The 13,655-nt window shown below is 41.6% G+C and overlaps 1 protein-coding gene across 4 annotated transcripts in view; it reads right to left on the bottom strand.

The window, feature by feature from the left end:
- FOCAD (focadhesin) overlaps positions 1-13,655 on the bottom strand; it is a 147,997-nt gene that overhangs the window by 89,846 nt on the left and 44,496 nt on the right. For all 4 annotated transcript variants that reach the window (XM_044427581.1, XM_044427582.1, XM_044427580.1 and 1 more), the window contains 4 exons: positions 9,743-9,847; positions 6,377-6,478; positions 5,171-5,301; positions 3,807-3,933 (listed from right to left, as the gene is read on the bottom strand). In XM_044427581.1, coding sequence (XP_044283516.1) covers positions 3,807-3,933; positions 5,171-5,301; positions 6,377-6,478; positions 9,743-9,847 — 465 coding nt within the window. The remainder of the gene's footprint in view (positions 1-3,806; positions 3,934-5,170; positions 5,302-6,376; positions 6,479-9,742; positions 9,848-13,655) is intronic.

The raw sequence follows: 13,655 nt of genomic DNA, 5'->3' as shown, positions 1-13,655 counted from the left end.
ATTAAGTTTCATTCAGATTCATATTGAATTTCTGGTTTTGACCTGAAGAAGGATTTATTTGTTGAGCTATAGTAGAGACGCTTTCTCACTGTTTATATATTTCCTATTTGCTTCTGATTAGACTTGGAGATTAAGGTTTTCTGCAATGGTCCTTACTAGATAGGGCTATGAGAGCCAGGGCATCTGTCCTGTACCTGGAAATAACCAGCATGCAAGGGAAAGGGACAAAAGATAATTGCTAATCTAATTTTCCCTGAGGATGAGGCAGTTGGTGGTAAACACAAATGCACACCTTATCATCTTGCCTCCCTCCCCCACCCAATTTAGATTGGTCTATAGCTCATAGATGTGTAAGAAGAGAGACCAATGAGGATTATGATGTTAATCAGGCTAAGGAAACAGCTTCAGGAAAAAATGTATTAGCTACCTATAGGATAGAACAAGTGCCATGAAGGAAACTACTGGACAATTTTATGCTAAAGCAGGTGAAAGAGCTGGCACTGTGGTCTTCTCAGTTGCCATGGAAGTCTACAAAGAAGCCCTAAATTGGTGGGCCCTCACTCTTGCAGAATTTAATAATAGTGGCCATCTTCCTCCCCAGTGGAACATTAGTATAGTGGTCCAATAGTTCAAACACATAACCCAGGTAACCCTAGCAAGATGAATGAAGAAGAACAGACAGGTTTTCAGTGTGCTTGCTCAGCAACAGGCCACTGTTTTGTTCTAGCCAATCAGATTCACAAGTATGTAGAAGTGAAACATAGATGTTTGAGGCATTTGTTGATTTTTCAGCAGCTTCTGAGTCAATTGGTCATAATTAACTTTGAGAAAAACCAAACCTCTGTTGATAAAATACATTTTTAATGTGGCAGGTCTAGTCTGATACTAAGATCAAGTTATGATTTACTCACTTTCAGATTTAATTCAAGGCTGTGTGAAGCACCTACCAAGGATGTTTTTCCCTCCATCTCTGTTTAATATTTATGTTAATGCTTTAATAACTGATCTAAGTAACAGTGATAATTATGTGCCACCTAAATTGACAAATAGGAAAAGTACAGTATGAGGGTATGCTGGTAATACTATTCTCCTGTCCCAAGCACAGCACTGGTTGAAGATAAAACTGAAAAACTTATCAGCAATGCAGAGAGAGAGAGAGAGAACTAGGAAAAGAAAAAAGAAAAAAGTATTGGTGTTTGCTGATTTTACATTGATCAAGCACAGATGGCAAATTGATGGGCATCCTATTGATCAGGTGAGGTCCTTTAAATAAGTTTTAAGTTTCTCCTCAACTAGAAGTTGGAACAGCTTCCTGGAAAATTCAAAGAAGTAACCAATAATACTCTGAACTGCTTATTTAAGTATTATTAAGGATTGAAGTAGAATCTTCTAGCAATTAAAATCTGTGAAGCCAAAGTTATAGCGCACATTTGCAATGATGCTGAAATACGAGAATTTATCCAAAAGGTTATTCTGGATTTACGCCAGAATAAATTTCTGCAATCTATTCTTGACCTCCCAAAGTCAACTGAGACCCCTATTCTTCAACTGGAAACCAGCTGAAGAATAGCAAAAAGCTGAGTACACATTTTTGTCCTCAGGTATTGGTTGAAATTGCAAAAGGGGGTAGAATGTTCCCTAGTACTATCTACCTTCAGAGAAATGTTGGACCATAGTAACAGGGGGCTCCAACTTGAAATCAAGAAATCCCCCAAATGATTGATATGTATGGAGTCTCTGGATCTCTTGAATGCCTTAAGCTTTGAGATGAGAGATGGCAACATGTTACCTGGAATCTAATATTTTAACATACAATTTCCAGGATGACTACATTTCTGTCTGTTGAAATGTGCCCCCTGGTATGTCAGACTACCTATTCAAGCTTTTCATCCCTCTTCCACAGGGCTCTAAGGTTTTTTAAAACCTCTCATTTTCTTTTTACACAGTTGCTTCATTTTATTGGTTATAGTTGCATTTAATTTTTCATTGATATTTATTATGGTATGCCATGAGGCGAACCCTGTCATTGAGCAGCTCGTAAATGAAAATAATAGTAGTAGTAAAGAGGAGGAATAAGAGGAGGAGAACTATACCTTCATGTAGAGAGTGGGGAGCAATTTGAGGCAACTCTGGGGCAATTTGGGAATTCTTACCCTAACCACCAAAGCCTTGTTGAAGCTTGAGTGAGTTACCCAGAGCCCACTGCTCAAACTCACTCTTATTCTTATTGTATGGCGCAGTTTTGGTCATTTTATGGAGGCTGAAACAGGACGCTTGAGACTTGGCTTCTGGTTACTAGTACTCCTCTACTCCTTCACGCCTCCATGTGTTTAATTCCTGCTAGAATATCCACAGTAGAAGGTGCTGACTGCTACAGCACCTCACAATAAAACAATGACCTAGTTATATTACCATTAATCCCACATTCCCTGGTAACGTTTCTCTCACACTATTTATAACTTTCTTTTTCACTTCAAAGTGCAAGCCACTACTCTTCAGATCTTAATCAAAACAGTCCAATATTACTAACCCATGAGGAAGCCCAGTATACAGAACATCAATGGCTGGCGTCCATGCGCCTCACACCCTAATACAACACTCAGAGAACACTGTGGGGGAAAATGGGGCCTTGATTATTAAGGCAGGAACAGCCATAAAGCAATGTCTCAATGTATGTCTCAGGAACACTTTTTGTAAACAGACCATGAACAAATGAAATGAGCTTTTAATATCACAGGATCTAGGAATATCCCCCAAAGATGAAAAGGCTGACATTAACTTAGAGCACAATATTATGCCTGTCTACTCGGAGTGAAAGTCCCACTGAGTTCAACTGGACTTGCTCCCTGGTAACTGTACCAGCCTCAAGATGCAACCCTATGGTTTTGGCTGTAGGACCCTGAACTCAGAGATTCATGCTCATCCAAGCAGAGTAGAAGGAGCAGCCAATGAGATCTTTCCTCCCTGGTTCTCCTGCCCTGCACTTTGCTGGATGGACTCATTTGACCATCTAGTGGTAGGATCTCAGAAGTGAAGGTAAGGAGGCTGGACAGATGTCTAAATAATTTAGGTACTAATCTATCCTGTGTCATCCCTTCCCTTCCACTGGAGCATGCTCTAGTCAATTTCTTCTCCAGATGCTGTTTAGGAGCCACAGGACTGATCTCTCTGTTTTTAAATCATCATCAGTGCTTCAATTGTTTAACTGAAGCTATTTTTGCTTCATTATATTGTGTCAAAGCAAGTCTTGCTATTTTGAGGGCACAGTGTCATAGTGATCTGGAGGTTTGTGTTCATCTTGAATATTTTCAAGTGCATGCAGTTGGCTCTGGAACTATGCAGGCTGAGGACAGAGGCAGAAGATGCAAACATGAAGATAACAGTTGCTATCAAAAATAAATCTTGGATTCAAAAAGAACACATTCCAGATAGAAAAGAACAAAAATGTGACCTAGAATTTCAGGTATCAACAACAAAGCCCCACTGCTTTGCCATATGCTCAAAGGTCTTTGTGTGTATCCTGTGTAGACAGAATATATATGAAGCTTTGGGAGAGATTTTTTTTTCCACTGAGACCTGTGAATTAGTCATAAAATGACGAGCACATTGTTGGCAGGTCTCAGTGCCGCTTATTATTGGAAGACATAAAATGGCCCCACTGCATCTCTTAGTGGATGACTAATGAATGAGGAAAACAGTGGCATTATTCCTGGCATTCCAATCCAACAGCAGTACTAGAAAGCTATGATGAGGGAAACAGGCAATGCCAAGAAGAAAAACAGGTATTTAGGCTCAATGAAGCTTACCTCAGCTTGACAAAGTGCATGGAGTCCTTGTAAGACTAAAGCAGCAGGTGTGGCTTGATCAGGTTTTGTGCATTCATTCAATACCTGGGAAATTGCAACCAACATATCTGCCCCATGTTGGTAAGGCCTAAGGAAATACAAAAGTTACCAAGTAGCTATTCTTTCCAGAGTAGCCGTATTCGTCTGTTGCAGCAAGAACAAAAGGTGTCTCATGGCACCTTAAAGACTAAAGTTTACTATAGCCTAAACTTTTTTTGACTGACAGTCCATTTCATCAGATGATCATCATAATAGACTATGCATATATGTAAAGTCTTGACATTATCAAGTACAACACATGAACATTCTTCAGAGACAAAGATTCATTCATAATGAGAGAAAACTAAATGTGCAATAAAAAGCAAATCACAACTGGAACTTTATTTCCAAAAGATCCTACATCTTAGTACATATCACTGCAATAGCTTGAAATCAGTTGATTTCATCCTTGGATGTGAGCAATCACATCACACCATTAGTTGGGGATATACTGATTTAATTATATATTTTGATCCCAATTTTCAGGCTAATGTGGGCCTTCCCAGAAGCAGCTCACCTCCCTCATAAAGGGCTGGGCGCAGGATGAAAGGGAAGGGGAACCAAAGGAATTCTGCCAAGATGCACAGCAAAAAAGATCTCAAGATTTGGAATGTAAAATACTGTTAGGAAGAGCAAGGCACTGCCATTTTAGGGGCAGATCTTGGATGCCATGAAAGGGAAGCAAGTTGTTATTTAATTTGTTATTGTATTTTTACTCCCTGTGGAAAGCTCTGTCTTATGCGCCAGAATGACTTGACCGGCCTTGGAGGTTATGTACCTTGCTATGTGGGTGGTGGGTATAAAAGAGCTGGACTGGTCCATTTGGACTGGTGTATCACCATCAGGATATGACACAGGGCAAAGCCTCACTTTCTGCTCCAGCACTGTTTACCATTCTGCTTGTTTGCCTTATTGCTGCCTCTGTGTCAGGTGCCAGAACAGAAGCCAAGGCAGCTGGAACTTGAAGCACGATAAACAGAAGGTCCCGGGCCTTTGTTGAAGCAAGGGTCAAAGCCTCCGAATTAATATATCAGTTCTGTCCAATCTTGAGGCTTTATACAGCCAGCCAATTACAGGAGTTAACACTGCACTCCCCTCTTCTGCACATGAAGAAAACTCAAAAGCTCAATCATGTGCAGTTCCCAGCAGCTCAATAAGCTCGTTCCTGTGTTCAGTGGCATGGTTTCCACTTCAAAGACCAAAGTCCCTGACAATCAATACAAAACTCTTCAGTTGTGGAAAAATTCAATCCTAAAATAAAATGGGTGGGGGAGGCAATTGCTTACCTTTGTTTACATATATCTCGGATAGAAGCAGCTTTGGCAATCACCTTTTCCCACTGAGTATCTTTACTAACAGAGAAGGAAGCCAGATCAGACATTGTCATGAATCTCTGTAGTTCTGGGTAAACTCGGTCCTAAAAATAATTTAATAGAGGATGTGGGGTAGGGGAGGGAGAAGGTTTGGTAACTCACTTTTCTATATTTAATGTACCAGGATAAAAGTATATTTTTACCCCACCTATCTTAGCTCTCTATATAACTTGCAATATTCCTTACTGGGAAGGCAACCCAGTACCATCCAGATATTTTTTTACCACAATTCCCATGAGCCCCAGAAAGCATGGCCAAATGTTAAGGATGATGAGAGTTGTAGTCAAACTGCCTAGAGGGCACCAAACCTGGGGACATTCATCCACAGTCTGGAAACCTTCTAGTTAGATTTCCTCCATGTGTTCCACACCAAGCTACCTTTGAAGATGGTTTGGAAATTTCAATTAGTTCAAAAACAGAGCGGCTAACGGGCACTGGCCAGTATGACTGAGTGATATCAGTGCTTTGTCAGCTATCCTGGCTTTCAGTCCAGTCCATTCCTAAGCCCAGCTGGAAGTCTTGGTGCTGACCCCTTAATGCCCTACCTAAATGGTTTCTGGCCAGAATAGAAAGGAACAACGCCTCCCATATGTACCTGTTTAGAACTTTAGGTCATCTTCTGAGGCCCTCCAACTAGCTGTCTCCAACAAAAAAAGCTTGGTGGGTGGCTACAAGAAGAGGGTCTTCTCATTTATGGCACCCTGCCTTCTGGAATGCCCTCCCCAAAGAAGTCTGCCCCATGCCTAATTTTTTTTTCAGTGCCAGGCTTTTAAAAGGCTTAGTTGTACATTTGGATGGCTGTTTCATCTACGCCTGTGCTGTTTGTTTTCTGTTGTACTTTATTCCGTTTGTAGTGTTTTAACTAGTTGGAATAGCATTTTTGTCTTTCAGCTGTTTATAATCCACCCAGAGAACATTAACTACTGGGTGGATGAAATGATAAATAGTTTCACGAATAGATTATCCTCTTCCTCCTTCACCTCCTGGAGTTCCTAGTAGCTACTGCTGCCCCAGGCAATGCTGTACCACTGTTCAGCAAGGCATCACCTTGATCTTTTTTTTCCTTTTTAGTGCCATTTTTCAAGCTGGAGATTAATAGTTCTCAGTGTTTTTGCCAACCTGTTTTTCCCATAAAGATGTCATCAGTCGTAATGTAACAGCTTGAAGTTTTGGTGTGCTTCCCAACACCTGCAGTGCACGTAAAATCTGTGCCACACAGACCTGGAAGAAATAACTTGTGTGTTTATTTGGCATGCATTTATAAAGACACTTTCCCCTAGACTCATTTATCATACAGAATATATCCAGAGCATCAACACTAAAGCACAGGTAACTTGTGTGTGTCTAACACATTGCACTGTACTCAGACAACAACTTTTCACTTGATGGCTGCACAATCACAGCATATTAAAATGGAAGCCCAGGAAGTAGTGGTGCAAAAAGGAGTATTTAAAAGGTGCAGGGCTAATGCTTGGGCAACCATCTCTTGTAATAATTGATTTGGCTTCTAAACTGCCAATCTGCAATTTTCACCTGTGGTGACGAGAGAAAGGAACCAACTTGGAGCCTTGCAGACTTAGGGAATCGACACACCTGACAGTAGCTGAACCACCTCCCAACATTCTGCATGTTTGTTTTAAAGAGCATCATTCTACTGGAAATATATCAGGATATATATCATTTCCTATCGCCCTCAAGGTAACAAACCCATGACATTTAGAGCAGTTGTTTCAATCAGATCCAGTTTAAGCACTGGAACCGTCATATGGGAGAAAATAGGACAGTTGTGCTGATGATGCTCATGATACATCAAATAAGATGTTATCCTATTTGTATTTAATATTTAAAATGATGTGATGCATGTACCCACGAAATGTAAAGCCCCCTGCATGAGTCCTCAACATGGTGTCCTTTCCCCTTCGTTTTAATATATGTACATGGATTTGTACGAAATGCCTACAACTTTCCAGCAGTTATGCACTGGCTTCAACAAAAGTGGACTAAATATCCAAGTGAGTATCCATTTGAAAATGCCACCCATTTATATCTCAAAAGCACTGTAAGGTCCTTGGTTTGTTGCATTATAGGAGGTTAGTCTTTCCTTCTGATTTGTTAATGTTAATTATTTAGCTATCCATTTCTCATCATAAAGCAGATACATCACTGTAAAGAGTGTATATTAAAGATTATTTCAGTACAAAATTTATCTGTGTAATAACCTCCTCCTCCCCCCAAGAAAGCAGTAACTGGACATGGTCAAAAGACGCATCAAAAGCAGCGTTCACTCTGTTCCACTGCCATTCAGCAGCTTTCTGCACAACTGTCCTAAAACCTTTCATTCATAGCAAATTACTTTCCCATGGATGCATCCCAGGCTGTTGCCATGATCGTTATTAAATAGAGCACAATATGGCATGTGGCCTGAATCTCTGAATTGTGCCTGGAATCTTTTAATCTACCCAAGCATGGTTCCTGCCTCTGAGCTTAACAGCCCTGCAGTGACTAGGAGACTCACTGACCAGATTCACACAACCATGGGGGGCGGGGGGGGGGGGAAGAAATCAAGAAGACTGTGCATGCCAGTCATGCGCTGTGTCTTTTGCTTAATTAACCTTGCACCACATGGCTTCCTGGGTTGTCTGAACCTGGTAAGGTGAGCTGCAGGGATGGCTTCGAAACCACCTGAGAACCTTACAATGAGCTACAGAGCAGGTTCCAAGGCAGCCCTGCCACATACCTCATTGGGTTCAGATGGGAAGCTGTGAGGGTAATAAGGTGAATTGCATGTTGTGCGACTTGTACATGTGGGGGCAGGGAAAAGGAGCAAAGGATTGTTAGGTTGCACAAACTTCTTTTTCCCACTCCAGCTTTAATTTCTCTCCCATAGCTATAGGCAGCAGAATATCCTGAAACAGAACTCGGAATCTGTGGCACCATCTTCCAGGAAGTGCTGGGGAAGCAAACACTGTCCAGAATGCCTCATGTGTGAGGCTTTCTGAGGTTTTAAAAGGCAAGCAATAGCTCGCTTCACTTTATAAGGTCAGCTTGGGTACGTATAACCCTTCTACATTGTTCACAGCCTTCCCAAATTCCTCTTAAGTGCTACTGCTCTGAAATAAGCCACTTCGTTTGGGGAATTAGCTTCCCCATCACACATTTCCAACTTCTTAACCTCTTTTCCCCTCCCCTTCCCTGGTCTTTGTTTCACTTTTTGATGCCACCTAGAGGAAGTCTTGGAGAATCCTTAAGGGAAGCGGGAAGAGATTATACAACATTATATACCATTATACAAATTTCTGAACCATATTTGACATTATACACAGAGACAATGGGATTTCTTTTTCACCTTCGCTTCCTCACCCAACAGCTTTAAAAGTGTGTGTTCACAAGGCAAAAATCTGGGGCTAGTTTGTCTGATGGTTTCTGTTACGCAGCAATGGAATAATGAGCTTTAATAAAAACCCGAGTTACTACTGGGGATGGAGAGATCAATACTTTTCACTTATACAAGTGTGTGTGTGTGTGTGTGTGTGTGAGAGAGAGAGAGAGAGAGAGAGGGAGAGGGAGGGGGGGGGGGGGGGGGGGGGGGGAGAGAGAGAGAGAGAGGGAGGGAGGGAGGGAGAGGGAGAGGGAGAGGGAGAGAGATACACACAAACACACCCATACTTAGAAGTACATCCCAGCATGTTCAATGGGGGCTACTTCCAGGAGGGTGTACAAAGGAGTCCAACCCATGTGACTTTTGATGGAAAGTGTTCAGCTTGATCTTCTGCATGTTTACTCAGACACAAATCCTGAATGGTGAGCCATCATACGACATGAACTGTCAGCCCTATTCCACTTCACTGGCTAGGCAATTCTTTCAGTGGGATCCTGTGTTTTGTCATTGGTACTTTTCTTGAACTACAGCTTCAGTGCTGGTTGGTCCATGCACTTTCTCCATACCTGAGCCCTGCTGCTGAAAACAAACTTCTGGACTGAATCCTGGAAAAGTCTTGGCATAACTCAACTTACGGGGAGGAGACAACAGCAAGAGCTTGCATATTACAAGGAGGAGGAAGGGTTAAGTTGCAGAAAAAACCAAAAACACAGTACGTAGCTGTTTTTAGGAAATGCTTGTTTGTGGAGGGGAACAGCATATATAAAATCTTCTTATAGTTCCTTTGCAATTGGTGTGATCAGCATTTAGTCTCTAATAAGGGAATGTCAAAGTTTTAGTTTGCATGGGATATAATCCACCACTATTGTATGTGTGGGGAGCAAAAGTTGTAATTGCTTCATGGTGGGACAAAAGCATTCAGCATATGGGCAGAGGTAGTCTTTACTCTAGTGCTATTTTTGCTCACAGAAAGTCAGGCAGACATGCTCTGCTCTCTCTCTGTTTTAGTACCTAGAAATGCTGCCTAGCTGCTACAGTAGTATTTGAAATCCAGAATTTTAACCAACCTACCCCCACCAAAACACCCAAAGAACGATCATGCTGACCTTGTGCACTCCCAAAGCAGGTAAAGCATACAAGACATCCCGGCATAATGTCGGCTCCAGTGGCTTTCCCAGTCTGAACATCAGAACTGGAATGAGATTTGGCACCTGAAATAAATGAGATCCATATAAAGTATGGCAGCTTATGACAGAAACAAAAACTGACACGGAGAGCAATGATAAACATCACCTTCATTTTGCAATACTTTGTCCAAGCCTTTAGAAAGAATTAACTACGAATATAAATTTTAAAAGAACAGACCTTATTTCCTGGCACACTGGAAATTCAGTATCATGTGAGGTGTGGCAATCATTATTTCCAAGGCTCTTGTATTATCAACAATTCCATTCATTATTTTGCCAGTGGAGTTATTTCAAAGATTTCCATTTCAGTTTTACTGTTTGCTTCCAGAATGAAGCTCTTTCCTGAATTTTAGGGCTTTTTCTCCCACCATTACCTCCAATTATTGTAACTTTAGAACTTATTCAGTAATCCCATGTTTGGACAATTATGCTGGCCAGAAACCAAAGACTAAATTCAAACCAAATCCCTTATTTATTAGACAGTGGGCACACAGACACAGATAATACTCAGCATGGCCATAAAATTAAATTTCTTCAAGCACCATTAACTCAAATAGATACTGAACCTTTCTGAAACTTTAAGGCAGTTTTGCCATTTCCCACGAATGCCTGGAAACTATGACATTCATTTAGTATAAGAAAGGATGCCATGGTGGGTTTTTATGACAATGAGGCATCCCTGAAAATTACACTGTACAATATAAACAAAGGCAGTCCCTGTCTGTGAATCCTTATAATGTATAGTTAGCCAATGGAAAAGAAAAAAGAGGGTTCTGCACATGACACCAAATCATAGCTTAGCAGGGCATAAATAAGCAGGTACACACTGCAGGTGGCCTCCAGCTTGAATAGCCATCCCTATCTGCTTCTCCTCTGACATGGCCCAATGGCAGTAATTTGGAAGCCTTTGCTTCTACTTTCGCTTAACCATTTTCCTGCCATATCATCTGGAGCCAGAACTATGCTTAATGTTAACTACAGTCAGTTTAATCAAGCCAGCTTCCCTAACTATAATTTTAAGTTGGCTTCCTTCAAACCAGCCATAAGTTACACTGTTTTTATACTCTGTTGTAAACCACCCACAGAGCCTTGGCTATGGGCAGTATAAAAATGAAATAAATAAGTAACCTCAGCTGGTTGGCCTGGATGATCCATCTAATTCAGTTCTGTGGAAGCAGAAGCTTCCAAATTCCTCCTCCCAAACATGCATGAAGGTAAGATGAAGAGAAAGATTATGCTGACTCAAGACTGAATTAGATATGTGGAACTCAGATATGTAGAACATAATCAACCATGAACAGAATTAGAATTCATTAAACCAGTTCGGCAACTTGAATAAAGATTAGAAGTGGAACTCTGGCATTGCTAGAACCTCCTTCCGTTTACTGTTGAATAACTGAGCAGTGTTTATTTTTGACAATGCTTCTTCAAATATTTAGATTATTCACTGTGCTCATATTTAGCATTCAAGCATCCCCCATATCCTCAATTCTAATCCTTCTTACTCAAATCACTTTGAGTAAGTTTTGTGCCATAATCATACTACACATACTGGACTTTCTCACTTGAATTGCCCTATATATAAAAAGCTATCATGAAAATTTTGATTTCTAGAGAGCAAAACAAACAACACAAACCCACTAATTTGTGGTTAACAGCAGCTTCCGCATATAGGAAAGATACAACTCTAACTCAACACTGGTGCTACCTCAAAGAAAGCAGTGCAAACTCAAGAGAAAACAATTTGGCATAGCCCATGGCTCCGGAAAGCAGAGAACTGAAAAATCCTGCTGAGTTTTGGAATGTCAGAGCTAATTCATTTCAATTCAATAAACAAAAAAGATTTTGGGGAAGAGTCCTACTTTCATGTTTTACATGAAGAAAATTTCAAACTCACTCTCAGACTTTCTTATATTACTGTACAAAACAAGCTGCTGGCAACAGAGATCATCAAAAGCACTAACGAATAGGAAAACCAGGGATCTTTCAGGTTGCCAAAATTCTCAAAACTTAACTGGAATCCTACTTTGTTCACAACCTTTTTCTTCCCCTAAGTGGGCACCTTTCCCCCATTGGCTACCACATGAAAATGCGTACCTTTTTAATACCTATTTTGAAGTGCACTTTGAAAAAATGTGCTCGCAAATTCACCAACACCCAAAAACTGCACTTGGTTTAGCATTCAGGGTTGCGAACAGAGCAATTTCACATGAACTGAGACAAAATTCTCATTCTTCCCTAACTGCAATGCTAACCACTGAGTGAGAGGCTCGCATTTGTGGCAAGAGGTCCACCAAGGTGAGTAGATATCTGGAAATTACTCTTAGTTCTGTTCAGAAGGAAGGCTCGCATTTCACCAACATGCATCGGGCTGTTCCAACCAGCCCCTCACTTGATGCTCTGACTGGCCCTTGGCCCTTGGCACCCAAACATACAGCACAAACACCTGCTGGGAACAAGCCCTCCCATGTACACTTTGACATGCAGATGCTCTGGACATGGCTAGCTATTTAATGCTACATGGAGAACTGGGGAAGGCTAGTCTGTGCAGACCTATTCATGCACTGACAGAACGCATGGAACATTCTTCTACTCAGGAACAGCATCTTTGTGCTATTTGACACAGAAAGAAAAGTTCACAAATCTCAAAGGGCCAGGCCGAGCTGAAGGTCAAAAGTAATGCTTCAAAGCCAATGGAGCAAAGTTTAGGGAACCAAGGTTCCATTTAGATGCCAGGAAGCACTTCCTGACAGTTAGGACCCTGAGGGTATGGAATGGGCTTCCACAGGGAGTGGTTGAGGCCCCATCGGTGAGGGGGTTCAAAGATAGGCTGGACATGCACATGGTGGGCATGTCGTGAGCAGAGCCAGCTGGAGCCGGGGGTCAGACCAGATGGCCTGGGAGATCCCTTCTGACTCTCTATGTTTCTATATTAATTGAGTGCATGGGCTAGAGAAAAAATTGAGTAAGTGCACCAAGCAGTGGTGTAGTGGAGCCATGGCTCACAGGGGCAAAGCGCCATGACTTCCTGGTTAACAGGGATAATTACATCACCTATCACCTCCTCAGACACAGCTACCAGCTTGCTGGACTCTCCTTGGGGGCATGGGTATAGGGGACATAATGATTAGTGCCGCCTCCACTTCAAGATTTCCCACCACACCACTGGCAGCAACTCAGAGAAACGGCCTTCCCCCCACATGTCCAGAGGGAAGGAAGAAAAGCTAGAAGATCTATTTGAGGAATGGGAGTGTCAAATTTAAGCCAGGAGCAGATCAGAGAGGTGTGAGCAAGCAGACCAAGCAGGCAGAGGGCAAACCAAGAAGGCAAACATATTCAGATGCGGGATGGATCTTCCCTCAATGAGGATCAGAAAGTCAGCTGTGGACCATGTTTTCCCGACAGCCTCATTCTCTTTCCTTCCACCAGAGCCAACTGGATGCAGCTTCCTAATGAGAGCAGGGCAAAGCTGGGACTCATTAGGCTGAATAAAGCTCAGCCCAGGTGTGGAATTGAAATAAACCCTAGCAAAAATAGCACCGAGCTTCTCACAGATCCATATTGTTTTTATTTAATCAAAAGGGAGATTCATTGGAGCTGTGTTTTTTTCTTGAGGGGTATTGCTTTTTTTGTCCATCTTTAATCATGTTAGCAGCCAACAATAACTTACACAGCTTTCTTTTTGATCTTGAAAAGTTCTCAGATTATAAATATGTTATTTGAAATTATTATAGCATCCAGCAGGAACCAAGTGCTCAAAAGGCTGGATGGTTCCAAAACTATTATGGCTATTCCCATCATATCCATCCATCTTGGCAAGATTCGTTAACTG

Source organism: Varanus komodoensis, unplaced genomic scaffold, assembly GCF_004798865.1.
Source record: "Varanus komodoensis strain SLA01 unplaced genomic scaffold, ASM479886v1 scaffold19, whole genome shotgun sequence".
Lineage (NCBI taxonomy): Eukaryota > Metazoa > Chordata > Lepidosauria > Squamata > Varanidae > Varanus > Varanus komodoensis.
The sequence above is the reverse complement of the archived record's forward strand: the minus strand, read 5'-3'. Positions and strand labels throughout refer to the sequence as shown.